A 19414-nucleotide genomic window follows, 5' to 3' on the forward strand; every position below is an offset into this window, starting at 1 on the left:
ATTAAAATGGAGGTTTTCTTTACCCTGTCTTATCAAACAGTGCAACATTTGACTGATGAAATAGCATTCTTCTAAAATTCTTACACTTCTAGATGCAAAATACAAGTCACTATTCCAATACTGTTTGATTCTGCCATTTTTGAAATACATTTAACATTTCAGTTAAAAACCCTTTGGATAATATCAACATTAATTACTTAACATCTTAACACATACACACCATGTAAATATCAATAAACAGAGGAACACATGCTACAAATAGTTAGTGACTACCTACCAGTCAATTAAATTAGATTATTCAGAAAAATAACATTGTTATAAGAGACAAATTGCCTTTAGACAACATAAATGACTGCATCTGGACACAGGTCAAAACTACTCTGCCGAGCTCAAGTTACCAGCTATGTATGGTTTCAACACTTACATTTATTGAGTTATTGAAAAGTATCCTACAAACATTGTTCGAATGTGAAAGTGATCAGGTTTTCTGAAACAGGTGTGTTTGTATTGAAGAACCCTGCGATTGTGGACAGTAGGACTTGTGTGAACAGGTGTGAACAGACTGAAGATAATGATGTTTTCCTTTCTCTGTCTTTCGAAACTCAGGAACAGTTTGAATGTTTTTTTATTGTAATTTAAACAATGGTATGGATGATTAAGCTGGATCTTTCTCTCTGAATCAGGAGTGCACTTTCATTCTCCCAATTTTTACAAAAGCCCAATCTGAGCAACCTTTGTTATAAACCCTGTCTTTCCCATTGTTGTTTCAAAAGTGGAAAATGATCAATTCGATAATCACACATAATGGGCATTTCACAGCCAAGACTTTTGATCCTTCCCATCAAGGCCATGTTGGCCAGTGTAACCTTCACCCGGTCCCTCTCTTCCGGAGTCCTCTTGGAGGTGCACTCCACAGTAGAGTCGGTCTCAAAAGAGATGGCTGGGACGTGAGTGAGCAGGTGGCCCCCAGCCTTCTCCTGGGACATGGGCGTGGGAGTCTGCAGGACCAGCCCGTGCGTCGCTTGTTGATGTCGAAGGTAAAAGCTAAGAGGATACACACAAACATTGACCATATAATGTAATGTTGTTACATGTAACTAACTAGCTTGACTTGCCACCGTGTGAAACATGTATGCTACCATATGTTACTAAAAAGAGCTGACAATATTATAAAATGTAATCCAGGAGTTTATGTTTGAATTCTGGTTCTCTCACAACACAAGTCACTCAGAAAAGCATCTGTAGGCAGAAGCATGCTACATGTACATTTGGCATTTGAAAAAACTACAGCTGTGCTATGCTACCGAATGCAAAATGTATCTGTATCATAAAAGTGTAGTGCAATATTCCCTTTTCTTGCCACACACACACACACACACACACACACACTCTCTCACTAGGGACAAATGTTTCGGCTCCTTGTCCAGAGAGGTTTGAGCTTTAGAAGAGGATCTGCAGCAAAAGTAGACCTTTACTGCCATCTACAGGTCAAAGGTCAGACTGGCATTCAGTAAAATGTAAACATGGGCGATCCACAGAAAATGGAATGTGTGTGTTTCTGTTTGAGAAGTTAAACCAGTTAATTCCCTTATAACTGAGTGTCCTGCATCATGTATTATTTTATTGGTTGTAAATTAAATACGGTTTATTTTACAGTACATGTATTTTACACTGAATCATTGATATCTGGTCGAATGTTGGTTGTGGGACATAACTGACGTACTATGTGTGTGTGTTCAATGAATCACACTGTTTGTGTGTGTGTGGGTGGGGGTGCATGTTCTATACATTATTCAGGACAACATTACTTTGTTTAGCCTACACCGTGACTATGACTGCATAATAAACTAAACTAAATATACTATGTATTTTCTAATCAAATGTGTTAACAGGGCAACACAAAAGAAGACAAAGGCCATCAATTCAATGCAAATATTACTGTATTAAAGTAAATTGTTGTATTAAGCTTGCTTTGAAAACCGTTTGAATGGCTTGGATAGGCCTATGGAGATGGTGGAAAACATCCTGATTAGAAGGGGACGTTTGCGAGGCTTCTCCTGTTGAGAGGTGGAGGGAAGACCCTCTGGGAGTCCAAATGTGTCAGGATGTGCCACTATGTTGGGCGACAGAAGAGAGAGAGTTGACATGCACTTTCATTTAGAAATGATGGTATATTGTATTCTTAGTTTCAACTCATTATTACTTTCACAAATAAATGAGAACCAGAATCTTGAGATTTGGAAACTATAAATAATTTTACATAAGAGATTACCATCGATAATATATAATGTACTGTATATAGGGTTTAATATTTTTGCAATAGCAGCTTTGTACACCAATATCTCAAACAGTAAATGTCCTGCTGTATGGACTTACACATGATCTCTTCAGCAGTAGTCTGGTCTTTGGATTCAGAATGGCGGGAATTCTTCTTGTTTCCCATCATGAATGGCTAAAACAAAAACATGTCAAAACAACTGTCACAGCAGAACAATCTCACGGTAATAACGATCACATCTTACACACCAGCACAACAAGATTTATAAATGGTTTTGGAATTAATGGATGGTTTTACATTTTCTCTAAATAACATTGTTTACTCACATTGACACAATTGTTAACTTAAATAAGTGTGATGTACCTTTAAGTTGAATTTCAGTCTGGCAAGCCTTTGTAGGAAAGACAGCTTCCCTCTGGTAGCCTTCACATCTTCAGCCATGAGAAGAGCTTCTGGCCTGGTGGCTTCGAAAGATGTTCTTGAGGCTGCTCTTGATGCCTCGTTACAACTGTGGAGAAGCTCCTTGCTCAATGACTTCACAAGAATCCTATTGAAAGTGGAGTCCTGAGTCGACACGGCCAGTTGGAGTATTTTCTCTGAGCCAAACTCCTTCAACAGATGTTTGTAGACGGTGCTGTATACTTTGTGACTCTTCAGGTTCTTGGGATAAGCTTGGGTCTCAGAGCAGCCTGACCATGCACAGAAGGCAGCTATAACTTTTGGAATCAGGTCTTGTGACGTGCGTGTGACGTCAGTTGGGTACAGATCAGTTTGGGTTTGTATTTTTGACAGAAGTCTCACCACTAACATGCTGATGAGGCCGGTGAAGTCATCATCACCGACTAAGTTAACAGTGGATGGGGTTGAAAGCGAGGCAACATCCGGGCTGGTTGAATTCTGATCACAAACAATGCTCTGAGGTACACCGAAACAACTGATGGTATCCCTTTCCTCAGCATCTATGTTGGCCTCAAAGCCTTGTGCAGCATTGGAGGTCCCACTTGTTGTCATGCTGATGGCAGAGAAAGATGGCAGAGGGTAGGACTTATCACTCAGTAGACTGCCTATATCAGTTACAGTTCCGGTTGGAGATGACCCTCTGCTTTGTGCATCAGAAACCACAGAGTCCATGACCTGACTTACCATTACTTTGGTAAACAGGCTGACTGTGTCACTAAATGCTGATGTAGAAAAAGAACATGAAATCCTATCTTCAGATACGCTAGCCGGCACACTAACTCCCTGAGCCAAACTCATTGAAGCTGTAGAGGGCACAAGGCTAGGAAGCAAGAGGCGCTTCACAGACTCCTCTGCAAAAAGCTGAACCAGCTTGTAAGCTGTGGGCTTCCCCACCGTCTTGTCATTCCTCTTCAGCTCAGTAAGGACTGTATCGGATGCACTCTTTCCAGCCGCCACTGTCAGAACCAGAGGGGTCAAGTTGCTCTCAGAAATGATGCGGTTGACTTGGTGAGTAAGATCACGTGAGAGAGCACCAATCCTACCCTGAGATATGAGCTCCTCCAGTCTTGCTATTGCAGCTGTTAGATCAGGGTGGAATGCAACCTCCCCTTCTTCCTCTGGATGTACCTCCTTTATGATGGTATCCACTATTGCAGACATGCTTTCCCTGGCATCACACACCAATGTTTTTGGCTTAGTAGATTTGCCCATGTCGATGACTGAGCATCTCACAATGGGCTGAGTAATACTCTCTGGTAAATCAGAAGAGATGGGAGTGCCAGGGAGTGAAAATTCCCACTCTGACTTATTTGATCTGGCAGATGAGGATGACAACGAGGAGGAAGAACGCTGTGGCGCTTGATAGATCAGTTCCTCACCACATTCACTGCTTACCCTTTCAACATCCTTCAGCATCATTCCAACCACATTCTCTATTTGTGAAAGCGCAGTCACCGTTTGGTCAGATTTTGACAGCTCTTTCTGAATTAAAACCAGAATATGGCTGAGGGTCTTTTTGGCTTGAGCCGTTGTTGCTTTGACTTGATTTTGCCATGTAAAATAATTCATCATCTTTGTCTTCACATTGTGGTAAATAGTCTTTGCAGTTGTCCAGATCTTCTTCTCAGATACTTCCAAACCAGACTGTGAGCCTTTGGGTGTGGCCTCAGTGTACTCTGAGGTTTTCTCATCACTCTGTTGAAGCATAGAGTCTGCCTGCCATAGAGTAGTAGAAGACTCTGTGGGTGGGAAAAGGCTCTTCATGTCATTTGTAATTGATCCAACGATTTCAAAAGCAGTTATATCTGTATGCCTTAAGGAAATTGTTGATTTTGCTGGCAACATCTGAGAATCTGTCTGGCTGGAACTGACTTTGCTGGGAAAGCTACTGACTGATTTGATCAGTATTTTTCGCACTTCGTTGGTAGCGTTCATCTGGAACTCCTCACTGGAGAGTTTCTCAATGACTGAGGCTGGAGTATCTCTTAATCCTTCCAACCATGAAGAACCAGACACAGGCATGTCTTCTAGATAAGACATGACACTGTCCAAAAAGCCACAGACTTCAAGGGAGTTGTAAGAGAAACCCTCTGCAACAGATGATGTGCATTCCAAATCTGCCACCTCTGACCTATACATGGTCACAATCTGGGACAAGACCTCTTTGGTGCAGGGCACCATGTTGGAATCACAGAGAGACAGTAATGGTTGAGAGTTCTCACTTTGGCATTTACGGAGAGAACCAAGTCCTGTTGAGTTGACCACTTGCAGTATTGCCTCACTCTTACTGGTTTCAGGTTGCTCTGGTGTTTTCTCTCCTACAGAGTCAGTTGAATCACATCCATCAGATAAAGAAGATGAACTACGTTCTGATATAGGGGATTCACTCCTACATGGGGAAGGCAAGCTCAGGATTGAAACAGGCAGATCACTGGAGTCAGTATGCTCCAGAAGCACAGCACTGGAGTCAGCTTTTTCCATAAGTTCTTCCCCTTGGACTGGAGCTCCACCCATTCTGAGGAACAATGTCTCCAGCTTTGCCTGAAGTCTCTCGCAGAGTCTACGAGCTGCATGGAAGGGTTTCCGCTTTGTCGTACAGTGTCCCACTTGGGTATCTCTCTGGGTGCTTGTTGGCTGATCTAATTCAGCATACTGCACAATGTCCTTGACATCTTCAACAAAGTTATCAATTATTTGTGATGCCTCAGATTCTACTTTGGTCTGTATGAGCTCAGTGGCCGCAGAATCAAGGATCCTGTCAGATGGGCTAGATGCATTCATCAAGATTGGAGTGGTACTAAACGAATGAGAAGGTTGAACCATACCAGAGATATCGCTCATTAACCTTCTCACAAGAATTTCACTCACAGCCTTTGAGGCTTTGGTCTTGAACTTCACACTAAACAGAGTGCCAAGATTTTGCATCATTGCTTTGCAAGATGTACATATTATGTTCAGCTCCTCTGGAACAGGAGAGTCTTCAACATCCAGGTGCTCCACTACAAGGTCACTGCCAGATGCCAACATTTTAACTTTCACAGCCACTTCTCGAAAAACCTTAGCCAATTCCGGATCTTCTTTTTCCAATTCACCCACCATCTCTGCGATAACAGTCATCACTTCTTCTGTTGCAGGTGGAATGCATGACTCTAATACAGAGGTAGAGCTCTGGTCCTCTGGGGTGGTGTGATCATCAAAACATTTCTGGACCATGTTGACCATTTGTTCAGCGGCCTGGGTACCAGAAGAAATAGGGGAGGACCGCCCTGAAATGGCTCTGCTGATGGTCGCAGAGAGGGCAGAGTTAAGCTGTTCGACCACCACCTTGATAAGACCAACAGTCAGCTCAGGTGGGCAAGAGGACAGGATATTATGATCAGACAGTTGCTCCTGGACACTTTTGATGATTCTGTCCTCTGTCATTCCCAGGAGGACTTTCACTGAGGTCTGGGAACTTTAAAACGAACAAGCAAAGCATGATAATTCCTGTCTTAACTTGGCAAATCGGTCAAGCGTTGTAATTTTAGTATTCTAAATATCTACATGTCCTTTTGATCGCTTTACATGCTCATTCATTTGAATATGCTCAAAGGCTGATACATTACATTTTGTACTACATCAGATAGAGTAAATTGCATTGGCTAACACTGGGATAGATGATCTCGGTGAAATCCATACATGAAAACCTTGAGGGGAACATACCTCTTAGAAGAGGGTGTTAGGGACCTGAGATGTTGAGCCCCTGTGCCGCCCTTATACATTTTCTTCGCCAGATATCTAACTTCCTGGATGAGCTCCAGTCTTTCCTGATCAAAGGCAGCAAAGGATCTTGCACTGCCACCCCTCTTGGGTGAGTCAGTGTCGTCGTCAGCAAAGTCCTTTACCCCAAGTACGCGGGCCAGGGCTGGCAGCAGGATCTGCAGGGTGGTCTGTGCGATGAAGGTTACAATTGTCTTGCACAATTTGGCAAGCTGTTCCTTCGTCATCTGTTTTGAACAAACAGAACAAAAACAGTCTTTTCAATGGAACTGTGATGTAAAGTATTCTAGATCGAACAGAATGCATTTGATCAACATTGTTATTCTTGTCTGTGACTGAATTCAAAGTTTGATGAAGTCTGACAGAGAACATGAATAACAGAATATGACTTGATGGCTAATCTCTGAATTCAACAGATCATTGACACATCAAAGGTCAAAGGCAGGTAGGGAAACTTACAGGGTTTTTTAGTCCTTTGTAGATCACTTGCCACTGCCTAGACAATTTAAAATAAGTGTTTTAGTTAGTGTTTAGTTCCCACTGCACAATATTTCATAAATGTTGAACATTACAGAAAAACTTTTAACATACTCATCAGTAAGATTGCGCAGGAATGAGATGAGGATTGGGTAGGAGTATTCCATCTCATCCTTGTTGCCTGGGCCGAATGCAGCCTTAACAGCTTTCTTCTCCAGGAGCTCAATTACAGATCCTCTATCCAGGTGTTTATTCCTGGAGACTAAAGATGTGATTGCCGTAGAGGAAGTAGAAACAAAATTAAAGAGAAATCAGACATTTTATCTCTTAATACTCTGATTTCATTGTTTAAGGGTTTTGGAATAGGCCTATTTGAATAAAGCTATCTATGTGACCTTTCTTACTGATTACAGTAGACTACAGTTTCATTGAAAATGGATAATACAACCTCACATCACAGACAGAAGAGAGAAACAATGTAGTACTACAGAGGTAAATCTCTGACCTGCATCATTGTCAGTGCCCAGCTTCCTTGACTTCTTGCCACTCCTCTTACTTTTTGCCTAGGATAGAACAGAACAGATTCCAGAGCTCAAATGATGGCAGACATGTAACACCAGGGCCCGTATACATAAAGTTCATCAGATAAGGTGTGGGCTCAACCTTGCCCAAATAATTGTATTCATTATGATCTCAAATGCAAAACTGATCCTAGATAAGCACTCCTACTCTGAGACAATTTATGAATAGGCTATGGGCCAGGTCAAAGCAGCTCTTAAAACACGTTTTGAAAACAGCTACTACGTATGTTGTTATCTGACATATATAGATATCTATGGTATGGCTGCTATCAGGTACAGAGTGTAACCCAGTAGGCCTATTATGTGCTCTGTCACTACTGCTATCTTACCTTCCTTCCCTTCTTGGCCTCCTCTTTGGGTGTGGCCACCGGTTCTTCCTCAACAACTTCCTTTCCTTCCCTCTGAGGATCACCATCCTCCCTCTGTGCTACCTGAAGGACAGACATTCCAATAAGTAATAATATGTCAATGTCAGAGTAGATCTGTGCAGAGGACATCATAAATAGAGCTACAGCCATATCAGCGCTAAGCTGGTGACTTTATAAAGAATGGTACATTTGCTTTACAATATGTTATAGCTTTTTACAAGAAATATCCGCTTATATTGCTTTACCCTTTTTTACTTTCCCCCCAATATTGCATGAAGTAATTTAGCTTACCTTTTCTTCATCCATTCAAGCTATTTTATATCTCAAAAAGCATGTCCTTGTCTGTGTTGGTTACATTCAAGTTGAGTTCAGGTCGAGAGTGAGGACAATATTGCAAGCAGGGACTGTAATTTAGGGCTACATGCTACGTCATGGAACGTTAGACCTTTATGACATCACAAATAGTATTTTTAGGAAGAGCGCGGGAAAGGTTACTTGCCCACTCAGTAGGACTAGCTAATATTGACAGAAATTTCCCGGTCAAACGTTTTCGATTGCCTACCCCTACGCCTTCCATCGAACATGGTCCTGCCTTTGCAATATTGTCTCTCTTGTGGATTTACTTACGTATGACATGTAGGCTTACTGTGTCGGATCAAGTTGATTGATCTGTCCTAGTCAGCCTTAGGTTGAACCCAAAATCTTCTGGGAAATATTTGTTAATAATATTAATTTCAATGTCGTTTTATTCTTTGATTTAGTCCCAATCCAATCCTATTGTTGGCTGCCAATCCCCACCAAATATGTAATTGTAGGACATACTGTAGCGGGAGAAAGTGAGAGCTGCAACGCGGACGCGTTCGGTGGCTCCTTCAGTGCAGAGGCAAGCGCGTATGCCAGTGCCACTAAAGCCCGGGCTTGTGAGGCAGTAGTCTACAACGCTGACAGGCAACACCTTGTCATTTTATTAACTCACTAGAATTACATTGTCTTCTTCATTCATTTCGATTGCACTTCCTTTCGTGGTGAAATTAGTTTTGATTACTATTAACTTTAATCTACAGAGTTTAAGTGTTTATGTTGCCCACGTCATCATGTGATGCTGTGAGCAAACAATTTATGCCCAGCCTTCCTAGATAGGCCTGGGCTGCATAACACTATGAATCTGGGAAAACATAACACTTAAAAAAAAGTTTTACAGTGCAAAAATAGCGTAGGCCTACTTGTGTACTATTCAAATCCACACTAAAGCCACAGCTCTTCACACAGACGTACCCAGATTCTGTTGTTTTAGCTTTAACCTCTGTTAAATTCACTTCCCTGGTTAATCTGTCATCATGTTTCGTGTTCTCCATGGTTAATCTGTCTCTATGTTTAGTGCACTTTAATATAGCCTGTTTACTTATTTGAATGTTTGATTATATTGCTTTTTATCCTGCAGATTTTGTTGTGGATTTAAATTGACTTTGGGTGTCTTGAAAATCACTTAAAATAGCACTGTTGTTCTAATCGTCAGATCGCAGGTATTCTGATCTTCACTGTCCATGGTGCTGAATCTGGCTGGGTAGATTAGTTTGAATGCCGAAAACTTGTTTGCCTACATTTAAAGGCCCTGTGAAGTCAAAATAATTGTATTTCATATCGTACAACAGCTGATGAAACTAACACTGTAAATGTGTTTTACAAAAATGTGATCGGGGTTGCTTCCTGATAGTTCTGGTTGAAAATACGGAGCATGTTCCTCTGCCCAGGCCTTGCTAACACTTGCCAGATCTTACACTGCCTGGATAGGTATTTTGTGTGTCAGCTAACCACATCATATGTTATAGCAATCTGTCAGTCGATGACACAATGGATGACTTGGCACACAACCATTGGTTGATGCATGCAACACCTGAGCAGGGACACATTCTTTTCACAGCACTTCAATGCAAAGTAATTTTCGTAGAAGGTTTGGAGAGCATTTTCACTAACCCTAACCCTTTTCCTAACCTTAACCTCAGTTTCCTAACCTGCTACGAAAAATTCACTTCGATATTGAAGTGCCATGAAAAGAGAGTTTCTCACATCTATACAGCACCTTCTAATCAGCAGGTTTGCATGGGCGAGAGTTTTGGCTTTCCATGGCGACATCACCATGTGTAAATTGGTTTACAGACCAACGACAAAGAGAGTGCCAATAACAGCTAGTTTTAATTTCCCCTCCACACTGACCACTCCCAGACAGTCCTAGCAAAATTATTGCTTGAGAAAGTTTTTTTTGCAAAAAATACATTTTTGACCATTTTCATCGTAATCTATTACAGTAAGGTACTTAATTGTTACCCAGAAATGATTTGATATTGATATAAAAACGTCTGCTTTGGGCCTTAAAAAGATATGTGCACTACATACTCAGAAATCACATATATTGACATTTTAGAATGTATTTTATCAAGAAAGTAAGTTATACATGTCTTTTTTAATCTTACTCTTAGTTGCAAATAATTAATTTGGCTGTGGTTCATTTGATTTTCAGCACAACCCTGTTTGATAACGTATAGTATTATAGTGACTTCTTGTGGTAAAATGTCAAACTCACAACTAAACTCATTAAAATGGAGGTTTTCTTTACCCTGTCTTATCAAACAGTGCAACATTTGACTGATGAAATAGCATTCTTCTAAAATTCTTACACTTCTAGATGCAAAATACAAGTCACTATTCCAATACTGTTTGATTCTGCCATTTTTGAAATACATTTAACATTTCAGTTAAAAACCCTTTGGATAATATATTAATATATATTAATATTAATTACTTAACATCTTAACACATACACACCATGTAAATATCAATAAACAGAGGAACACATGCTACAAATAGTTAGTGACTACCTACCAGTCAATTAAATTAGATTATTCAGAAAAATAACATTGTTATAAGAGACAAATTGCCTTTAGACAACATAAATGACTGCATCTGGACACAGGTCAAAACTACTCTGCCGAGCTCAAGTTACCAGCTATGTATGGTTTCAACACTTACATTTATTGAGTTATTGAAAAGTATCCTACAAACATTGTTCGAATGTGAAAGTGATCAGGTTTTCTGAAACAGGTGTGTTTGTATTGAAGAACCCTGAGATTGTGGACAGTAGGACTTGTGTGAACAGGTGTGAACAGACTGAAGATAATGATGTTTTCCTTTCTCTGTCTTTCGAAACTCAGGAACAGTTTGAATGTTTTTTTTATTGTAATTTAAACAATGGTATGGATGATTAAGCTGGATCTTTCTCTCTGAATCAGGAGTGCACTTTCATTCTCCCAATTTTTACAAAAGCCCAATCTGAGCAACCTTTGTTATAAACCCTGTCTTTCCCATTGTTGTTTCAAAAGTGGAAAATGATCAATTCGATAATCACACATAATGGGCATTTCACAGCCAAGACTTTTGATCCTTCCCATCAAGGCCATGTTGGCCAGTGTAACCTTCACCCGTTCCCTCTCTTCCGGAGTCCTCTTGGAGGTGCACTCCACAGTAGAGTCGGTCTCAAAAGAGATGGCTGGGACGTGAGTGAGCAGGTGGCCCCCAGCCTTCTCCTGGGACATGGGCGTGGGAGTCTGCAGGACCAGCCCGTGCGTCGCTTGTTGATGTCGAAGGTAAAAGCTAAGAGGATACACACAAACATTGACCATATAATGTAATGTTGTTACATGTAACTAACTAGCTTGACTTGCCACCGTGTGAAACATGTATGCTACCATATGTTACTAAAAAGAGCTGACAATATTATAAAATGTAATCCAGGAGTTTATGTTTGAATTCTGGTTCTCTCACAACACAAGTCACTCAGAAAAGCATCTGTAGGCAGAAGCATGCTACATGTACATTTGGCATTTGAAAAAACTACAGCTGTGCTATGCTACCGAATGCAAAATGTATCTGTATCATAAAAGTGTAGTGCAATATTCCCTTTTCTTGCCACACACACACACACACACACACACTCTCTCACTAGGGACAAATGTTTCGGCTCCTTGTCCAGAGAGGTTTGAGCTTTAGAAGAGGATCTGCAGCAAAAGTAGACCTTTACTGCCATCTACAGGTCAAAGGTCAGACTGGCATTCAGTAAAATGTAAACATGGGCGATCCACAGAAAATGGAAATGTGTGTGTTTCTGTTTGAGAAGTTAAACCAGTTAATTCCCTTATAACTGAGTGTCCTGCATCATGTATTATTTTATTGGTTGTAAATTAAATACGGTTTATTTTACAGTACATGTATTTTACACTGAATCATTGATATCTGGTCGAATGTTGGTTGTGGGACATAACTGACGTACTATGTGTGTGTGTTCAATGAATCACACTGTTTGTGTGTGTGTGGGTGGGGGTGCATGTTCTATACATTATTCAGGACAACATTACTTTGTTTAGCCTACACCGTGACTATGACTGCATAATAAACTAAACTAAATATACTATGTATTTTCTAATCAAATGTGTTAACAGGGCAACACAAAAGAAGACAAAGGCCATCAATTCAATGCAAATATTACTGTATTAAAGTAAATTGTTGTATTAAGCTTGCTTTGAAAACCGTTTGAATGGCTTGGATAGGCCTATGGAGATGGTGGAAAACATCCTGATTAGAAGGGGACGTTTGCGAGGCTTCTCCTGTTGAGAGGTGGAGGGAAGACCCTCTGGGAGTCCAAATGTGTCAGGATGTGCCACTATGTTGGGCGACAGAAGAGAGAGAGTTGACATGCACTTTCATTTAGAAATGATGGTATATTGTATTCTTAGTTTCAACTCATTATTACTTTCACAAATAAATGAGAACCAGAATCTTGAGATTTGGAAACTATAAATAATTTTACATAAGAGATTACCATCGATAATATATAATGTACTGTATATAGGGTTTAATATTTTTGCAATAGCAGCTTTGTACACCAATATCTCAAACAGTAAATGTCCTGCTGTATGGACTTACACATGATCTCTTCAGCAGTAGTCTGGTCTTTGGATTCAGAATGGCGGGAATTCTTCTTGTTTCCCATCATGAATGGCTAAAACAAAAACATGTCAAAACAACTGTCACAGCAGAACAATCTCACGGTAATAACGATCACATCTTACACACCAGCACAACAAGATTTATAAATGGTTTTGGAATTAATGGATGGTTTTACATTTTCTCTAAATAACATTGTTTACTCACATTGACACAATTGTTAACTTAAATAAGTGTGATGTACCTTTAAGTTGAATTTCAGTCTGGCAAGCCTTTGTAGGAAAGACAGCTTCCCTCTGGTAGCCTTCACATCTTCAGCCATGAGAAGAGCTTCTGGCCTGGTGGCTTCGAAAGATGTTCTTGAGGCTGCTCTTGATGCCTCGTTACAACTGTGGAGAAGCTCCTTGCTCAATGACTTCACAAGAATCCTATTGAAAGTGGAGTCCTGAGTCGACACGGCCAGTTGGAGTATTTTCTCTGAGCCAAACTCCTTCAACAGATGTTTGTAGACGGTGCTGTATACTTTGTGACTCTTCAGGTTCTTGGGATAAGCTTGGGTCTCAGAGCAGCCTGACCATGCACAGAAGGCAGCTATAACTTTTGGAATCAGGTCTTGTGACGTGCGTGTGACGTCAGTTGGGTACAGATCAGTTTGGGTTTGTATTTTTGACAGAAGTCTCACCACTAACATGCTGATGAGGCCGGTGAAGTCATCATCACCGACTAAGTTAACAGTGGATGGGGTTGAAAGCGAGGCAACATCCGGGCTGGTTGAATTCTGATCACAAACAATGCTCTGAGGTACACCGAAACAACTGATGGTATCCCTTTCCTCAGCATCTATGTTGGCCTCAAAGCCTTGTGCAGCATTGGAGGTCCCACTTGTTGTCATGCTGATGGCAGAGAAAGATGGCAGAGGGTAGGACTTACCACTCAGTAGACTGCCTATATCAGTTACAGTTCCGGTTGGAGATGACCCTCTGCTTTGTGCATCAGAAACCACAGAGTCCATGACCTGACTTACCATTACTTTGGTAAACAGACTGACTGTGTCACTAAATGCTGATGTAGAAAAAGAACATGAAATCCTATCTTCAGATACGCTAGCCGGCACACTAACTCCCTGAGCCAAACTCATTGAAGCTGTAGAGGGCACAAGGCTAGGAAGCAAGAGGCGCTTCACAGACTCCTCTGCAAAAAGCTGAACCAGCTTGTAAGCTGTGGGCTTCCCCACCGTCTTGTCATTCCTCTTCAGCTCAGTAAGGACTGTATCGGATGCACTCTTTCCAGCCGCCACTGTCAGAACCAGAGGGGTCAAGTTGCTCTCAGAAATGATGCGGTTGACTTGGTGAGTAAGATCACGTGAGAGAGCACCAATCCTACCCTGAGATATGAGCTCCTCCAGTCTTGCTATTGCAGCTGTTAGATCAGGGTGGAATGCAACCTCCCCTTCTTCCTCTGGATGTACCTCCTTTATGATGGTATCCACTATTGCAGACATGCTTTCCCTGGCATCACACACCAATGTTTTTGGCTTAGTAGATTTGCCCATGTCGATGACTGAGCATCTCACAATGGGCTGAGTAATACTCTCTGGTAAATCAGAAGAGATGGGAGTGCCAGGGAGTGAAAATTCCCACTCTGACTTCTTTGATCTGGCAGATGAGGATGACAACGAGGAGGAAGAACGCTGTGGCGCTTGATAGATCAGTTCCTCACCACATTCACTGCTTACCCTTTCAACATCCTTCAGCATCATTCCAACCACATTCTCTATTTGTGAAAGCGCAGTCACCGTTTGGTCAGATTTTGACAGCTCTTTCTGAATTAAAACCAGAATATGGCTGAGGGTCTTTTTGGCTTGAGCCGTTGTTGCTTTGACTTGATTTTGCCATGTAAAATAATTAATCATCTTTGTCTTCACATTGTGGTAAATAGTCTTTGCAGTTGTCCAGATCTTCTTCTCAGATACTTCCAAACCAGACTGTGAGCCTTTGGGTGTGGCCTCAGTGTACTCTGAGGTTTTCTCATCACTCTGTTGAAGCATAGAGTCTGCCTGCCATAGAGTAGTAGAAGACTCTGTGGGTGGGAAAAGGCTCTTCATGTCATTTGTAATTGATCCAACGATTTCAAAAGCAGTTATATCTGTATGCCTTAAGGAAATTGTTGATTTTGCTGGCAACATCTGAGAATCTGTCTGGCTGGAACTGACTTTGCTGGGAAAGCTACTGACTGATTTGATCAGTATTTTTCGCACTTCGTTGGTAGCGTTCATCTGGAACTCCTCACTGGAGAGTTTCTCAATGACTGAGGCTGGAGTATCTCTTAATCCTTCCAACCATGAAGAACCAGACACAGGCATGTCTTCTAGATAAGACATGACACTGTCCAAAAAGCCACAGACTTCAAGGGAGTTGTAAGAGAAACCCTCTGCAACAGATGATGTGCATTCCAAATCTGCCACCTCTGACCTATACATGGTCACAATCTGGGACAAGACCTCTTTGGTGCAGGGCACCATGTTGGAATCACAGAGAGACAGTAATGGTTGAGAGTTCTCACTTTGGCATTTACGGAGAGAACCAAGTCCTGTTGAGTTGACCACTTGCAGTATTGCCTCACTCTTACTGGTTTCAGGTTGCTCTGGTGTTTTCTCTCCTACAGAGTCAGTTGAATCACATCCATCAGATAAAGAAGATGAACTACGTTCTGATATAGGGGATTCACTCCTACATGGGGAAGGCAAGCTCAGGATTGAAACAGGCAGATCACTGGAGTCAGTATGCTCCAGAAGCACAGCACTGGAGTCAGCTTTTTCCATAAGTTCTTCCCCTTGGACTGGAGCTCCACCCATTCTGAGGAACAATGTCTCCAGCTTTGCCTGAAGTCTCTCGCAGAGTCTACGAGCTGCATGGAAGGGTTTCCGCTTTGTCGTACAGTGTCCCACTTGGGTATCTCTCTGGGTGCTTGTTGGCTGATCTAATTCAGCATACTGCACAATGTCCTTGACATCTTCAACAAAGTTATCAATTATTTGTGATGCCTCAGATTCTACTTTGGTCTGTATGAGCTCAGTGGCCGCAGAATCAAGGATCCTGTCAGATGGGCTAGATGCATTCATCAAGATTGGAGTGGTACTAAACGAATGAGAAGGTTGAACCATACCAGAGATATCGCTCATTAACCTTCTCACAAGAATTTCACTCACAGCCTTTGAGGCTTTGGTCTTGAACTTCACACTAAACAGAGTGCCAAGATTTTGCATCATTGCTTTGCAAGATGTACATATTATGTTCAGCTCCTCTGGAACAGGAGAGTCTTCAACATCCAGGTGCTCCACTACAAGGTCACTGCCAGATGCCAACATTTTAACTTTCACAGCCACTTCTCGAAAAACCTTAGCCAATTCCGGATCTTCTTTTTCCAATTCACCCACCATCTCTGCGATAACAGTCATCACTTCTTCTGTTGCAGGTGGAATGCATGACTCTAATACAGAGGTAGAGCTCTGGTCCTCTGGGGTGGTGTGATCATCAAAACATTTCTGGACCATGTTGACCATTTGTTCAGCGGCCTGGGTACCAGAAGAAATAGGGGAGGACCGCCCTGAAATGGCTCTGCTGATGGTCGCAGAGAGGGCAGAGTTAAGCTGTTCGACCACCACCTTGATAAGACCAACAGTCAGCTCAGGTGGGCAAGAGGACAGGATATTATGATCAGACAGTTGCTCCTGGACACTTTTGATGATTCTGTCCTCTGTCATTCCCAGGAGGACTTTCACTGAGGTCTGGGAACTTTAAAACGAACAAGCAAAGCATGATAATTCCTGTCTTAACTTGGCAAATCGGTCAAGCGTTGTAATTTTAGTATTCTAAATATCTACATGTCCTTTTGATCGCTTTACATGCTCATTCATTTGAATATGCTCAAAGGCTGATACATTACATTTTGTACTACATCAGATAGAGTAAATTGCATTGGCTAACACTGGGATAGATGATCTCGGTGAAATCCATACATGAAAACCTTGAGGGGAACATACCTCTTAGAAGAGGGTGTTAGGGACCTGAGATGTTGAGCCCCTGTGCCGCCCTTATACATTTTCTTCGCCAGATATCTAACTTCCTGGATGAGCTCCAGTCTTTCCTGATCAAAGGCAGCAAAGGATCTTGCACTGCCACCCCTCTTGGGTGAGTCAGTGTCGTCGTCAGCAAAGTCCTTTACCCCAAGTACGCGGGCCAGGGCTGGCAGCAGGATCTGCAGGGTGGTCTGTGCGATGAAGGTTACAATTGTCTTGCACAATTTGGCAAGCTGTTCCTTCGTCATCTGTTTTGAACAAACAGAACAAAAACAGTCTTTTCAATGGAACTGTGATGTAAAGTATTCTAGATCGAACAGAATGCATTTGATCAACATTGTTATTCTTGTCTGTGACTGAATTCAAAGTTTGATGAAGTCTGACAGAGAACATGAATAACAGAATATGACTTGATGGCTAATCTCTGAATTCAACAGATCATTGACACATCAAAGGTCAAAGGCAGGTAGGGAAACTTACAGGGTTTTTTAGTCCTTTGTAGATCACTTGCCACTGCCTAGACAATTTAAAATAAGTGTTTTAGTTAGTGTTTAGTTCCCACTGCACAATATTTCATAAATGTTGAACATTACAGAAACACTTTTAACATACTCATCAGTAAGATTGCGCAGGAATGAGATGAGGATTGGGTAGGAGTATTCCATCTCATCCTTGTTGCCTGGGCCGAATGCAGCCTTAACAGATTTCTTCTCCAGGAGCTCAATTACAGATCCTCTATCCAGGTGTTTATTCCTGGAGACTAAAGATGTGATTGCCGTAGAGGAAGTAGAAACAAAATTAAAGAGAAATCAGACATTTTATCTCTTAATACTCTGATTTCATTGTTTAAGGGTTTTAGAATAGGCCTATTTTAATAAAGTTATCTATGTGACCTTTCTTACTGATTACAGTAGACTACAGTTTCATTGAAAATGGATAATACAACCTCACATCACAGACAGAAGAGAGAAACAATGTAGTACTACAGAGGTAAATCTCTGACCTGCATCATTGTCAGTGCCCAGCTTCCTTGACTTCTTGCCACTCCTCTTACTTTTTGCCTAGGATAGAACAGAACAGATTCCAGAGCTCAAATGATGGCAGACATGTAACACCAGGGCCCGTATACATAAAGTTCATCAGATAAGGTGTGGGCTCAACCTTGCCCAAATAATTGTATTCATTATGATCTCAAATGCAAAACTGATCCTAGATAAGCACTCCTACTCTGAGACAATTTATGAATAGGCTATGGGCCAGGTCAAAGCAGCTCTTAAAACACGTTTTGAAAACAGCTACTACGTATGTTGTTATCTGAGATATATAGATATCTATGGTATGGCTGCTATCAGGTACAGAGTGTAACCCAGTAGGCCTATTATGTGCTCTGTCACTCCTGCTATCTTACCTTCCTTCCTTTCTTGGCCTCCTCTTTGGGTGTGGCCACTGGTTCTTCCTCAACAACTTCCTTTCCTTCCCTCTGAGGATCACCATCCTCCCTCTGTGCTACCTGAAGGACAGACATTCCAATAAGTAATAATATGTCAATGTCAGAGTAGATCTGTGCAGAGGACATCATAAATAGAGCTACAGCCATATCAGCGCTAAGCTGGTGACTTTATAAAGAATGTTACATTTGCTTTACAATATGTTATAGCTTTTTACAAGAAATATCCGCTTATATTGCTTTACCCTTTTTTACTTTCCCCCCAATATTGTATGAAGTAATTTAGCTTACCTTTTCTTCATCCATTCAAGCTATTTTATATCTCAAAAAGCATGTCCTTGTCTGTGTTGGTTACATTCAAGTTGAGTTCAGGTCGAGAGTGAGGACAATATTGCAGGCAGGGACTGTAATTTAGGGCTACATGCTACGTCATGGAACGTTAGACCTTTATGACATCACAAATAGTATTTTTTAGGAAGAGCGCGGGAAAGGTTACTTGCCCACTCAGTAGGACTAGCTAATATTGACAGAAATTTCCCCGTCAAACGTTTTCGATTGCCTACCCCTACGCCTTCCATCGAACATGGTCCTGCCTTTGCAATATTGTCTCTCTTGTGGATTTACTTACGTATGACATGTAGGCTTACTGTGTCGGATCAAGTTGATTGATCTGTCCTAGTCAGCCTTAGGTTGAACCCAAAATCTTCTGGGAAATATTTGTTAATACTATTCATTTCAATATCGTTTTATTCTTTGATTTAGTCCCAATCCGATCCTATTGTTGGCTGCCAATCCCCACCAAATATGTCATTGTAGGACATACTGTAGCGGGAGAAAGTGAGAGCTGCAACGCGGACGCGTTCGGTGGCTCCTTCAGTGCAGAGGCAAGCGCGTATGCCAGTGCCACTAAAGCCCGGGCTTGTGAGGCAGTAGTCTACAACGCTCACAGGCAACACCTTGTCATTTTAT

The 19414-nt window shown here is 41.5% G+C and overlaps 2 protein-coding genes across 2 annotated transcripts; both read right to left on the bottom strand.

Moving 5' to 3' along the window:
* Positions 1-1922: 1922 nt before the first annotated feature.
* LOC149983598 (uncharacterized) lies at positions 1923-7231 on the bottom strand. Its single transcript, XM_090236123.1, has 6 exons — positions 7088-7231; positions 6956-6992; positions 6440-6723; positions 2642-6191; positions 2377-2452; positions 1923-2113 (listed from the first exon to the last, which is right to left on the bottom strand). Exons 1-6 carry the CDS (start codon positions 7138-7140, stop codon positions 1962-1964), a joined length of 4152 nt encoding a protein of 1383 aa, XP_090092249.1. The 5' UTR covers positions 7141-7231; the 3' UTR covers positions 1923-1961.
* A 5218-nt stretch (positions 7232-12449) lies between these two features.
* LOC110514042 (uncharacterized) lies at positions 12450-18705 on the bottom strand. Its single transcript, XM_090236124.1, has 8 exons — positions 18407-18705; positions 18002-18059; positions 17611-17758; positions 17479-17515; positions 16963-17246; positions 13165-16714; positions 12900-12975; positions 12450-12636 (listed from the first exon to the last, which is right to left on the bottom strand). The coding sequence occupies exons 1-8, from the start codon at positions 18593-18595 to the stop codon at positions 12485-12487; spliced, it is 4494 nt and encodes a 1497-aa protein (XP_090092250.1). The 5' UTR covers positions 18596-18705; the 3' UTR covers positions 12450-12484.
* Between the last annotated feature and the right edge of the window lie 709 nt (positions 18706-19414).

Source organism: Oncorhynchus mykiss, chromosome 5, assembly GCF_057628025.1.
Source record: "Oncorhynchus mykiss isolate SJ-2025 chromosome 5, ASM5762802v1, whole genome shotgun sequence".
Lineage (NCBI taxonomy): Eukaryota > Metazoa > Chordata > Actinopteri > Salmoniformes > Salmonidae > Oncorhynchus > Oncorhynchus mykiss.

What these genes read in the sequence shown, in the direction of transcription:
- LOC149983598 (XM_090236123.1), bottom strand. Translation starts at nt 7,140, where the DNA reads ATGGAATACTCCTACCCAATCCTCATCTCATTCCTGCGCAATCTTACT. An exon ending in GACTGAAATTCAACTTAAAG is followed by an intron (nt 2,453 to 2,641) that starts GTACATCACACT and finishes TTTTTGTTTTAG; the next exon opens with CCATTCATGATGGGAAACAA. An exon ending in TACTGCTGAAGAGATCATGT is followed by an intron (nt 2,114 to 2,376) that starts GTAAGTCCATAC and finishes CGCCCAACATAG; the next exon opens with TGGCACATCCTGACACATTT.
- LOC110514042 (XM_090236124.1), bottom strand. Translation starts at nt 18,595, where the DNA reads ATGGCTGTAGCTCTATTTATGATGTCCTCTGCACAGATCTACTCTGAC. An exon ending in AGGCCAAGAAAGGAAGGAAG is followed by an intron (nt 18,060 to 18,406) that starts GTAAGATAGCAG and finishes GTTCTATCCTAG; the next exon opens with GCAAAAAGTAAGAGGAGTGG. An exon ending in CTAACACCCTCTTCTAAGAG is followed by an intron (nt 16,715 to 16,962) that starts GTATGTTCCCCT and finishes TTCGTTTTAAAG; the next exon opens with TTCCCAGACCTCAGTGAAAG.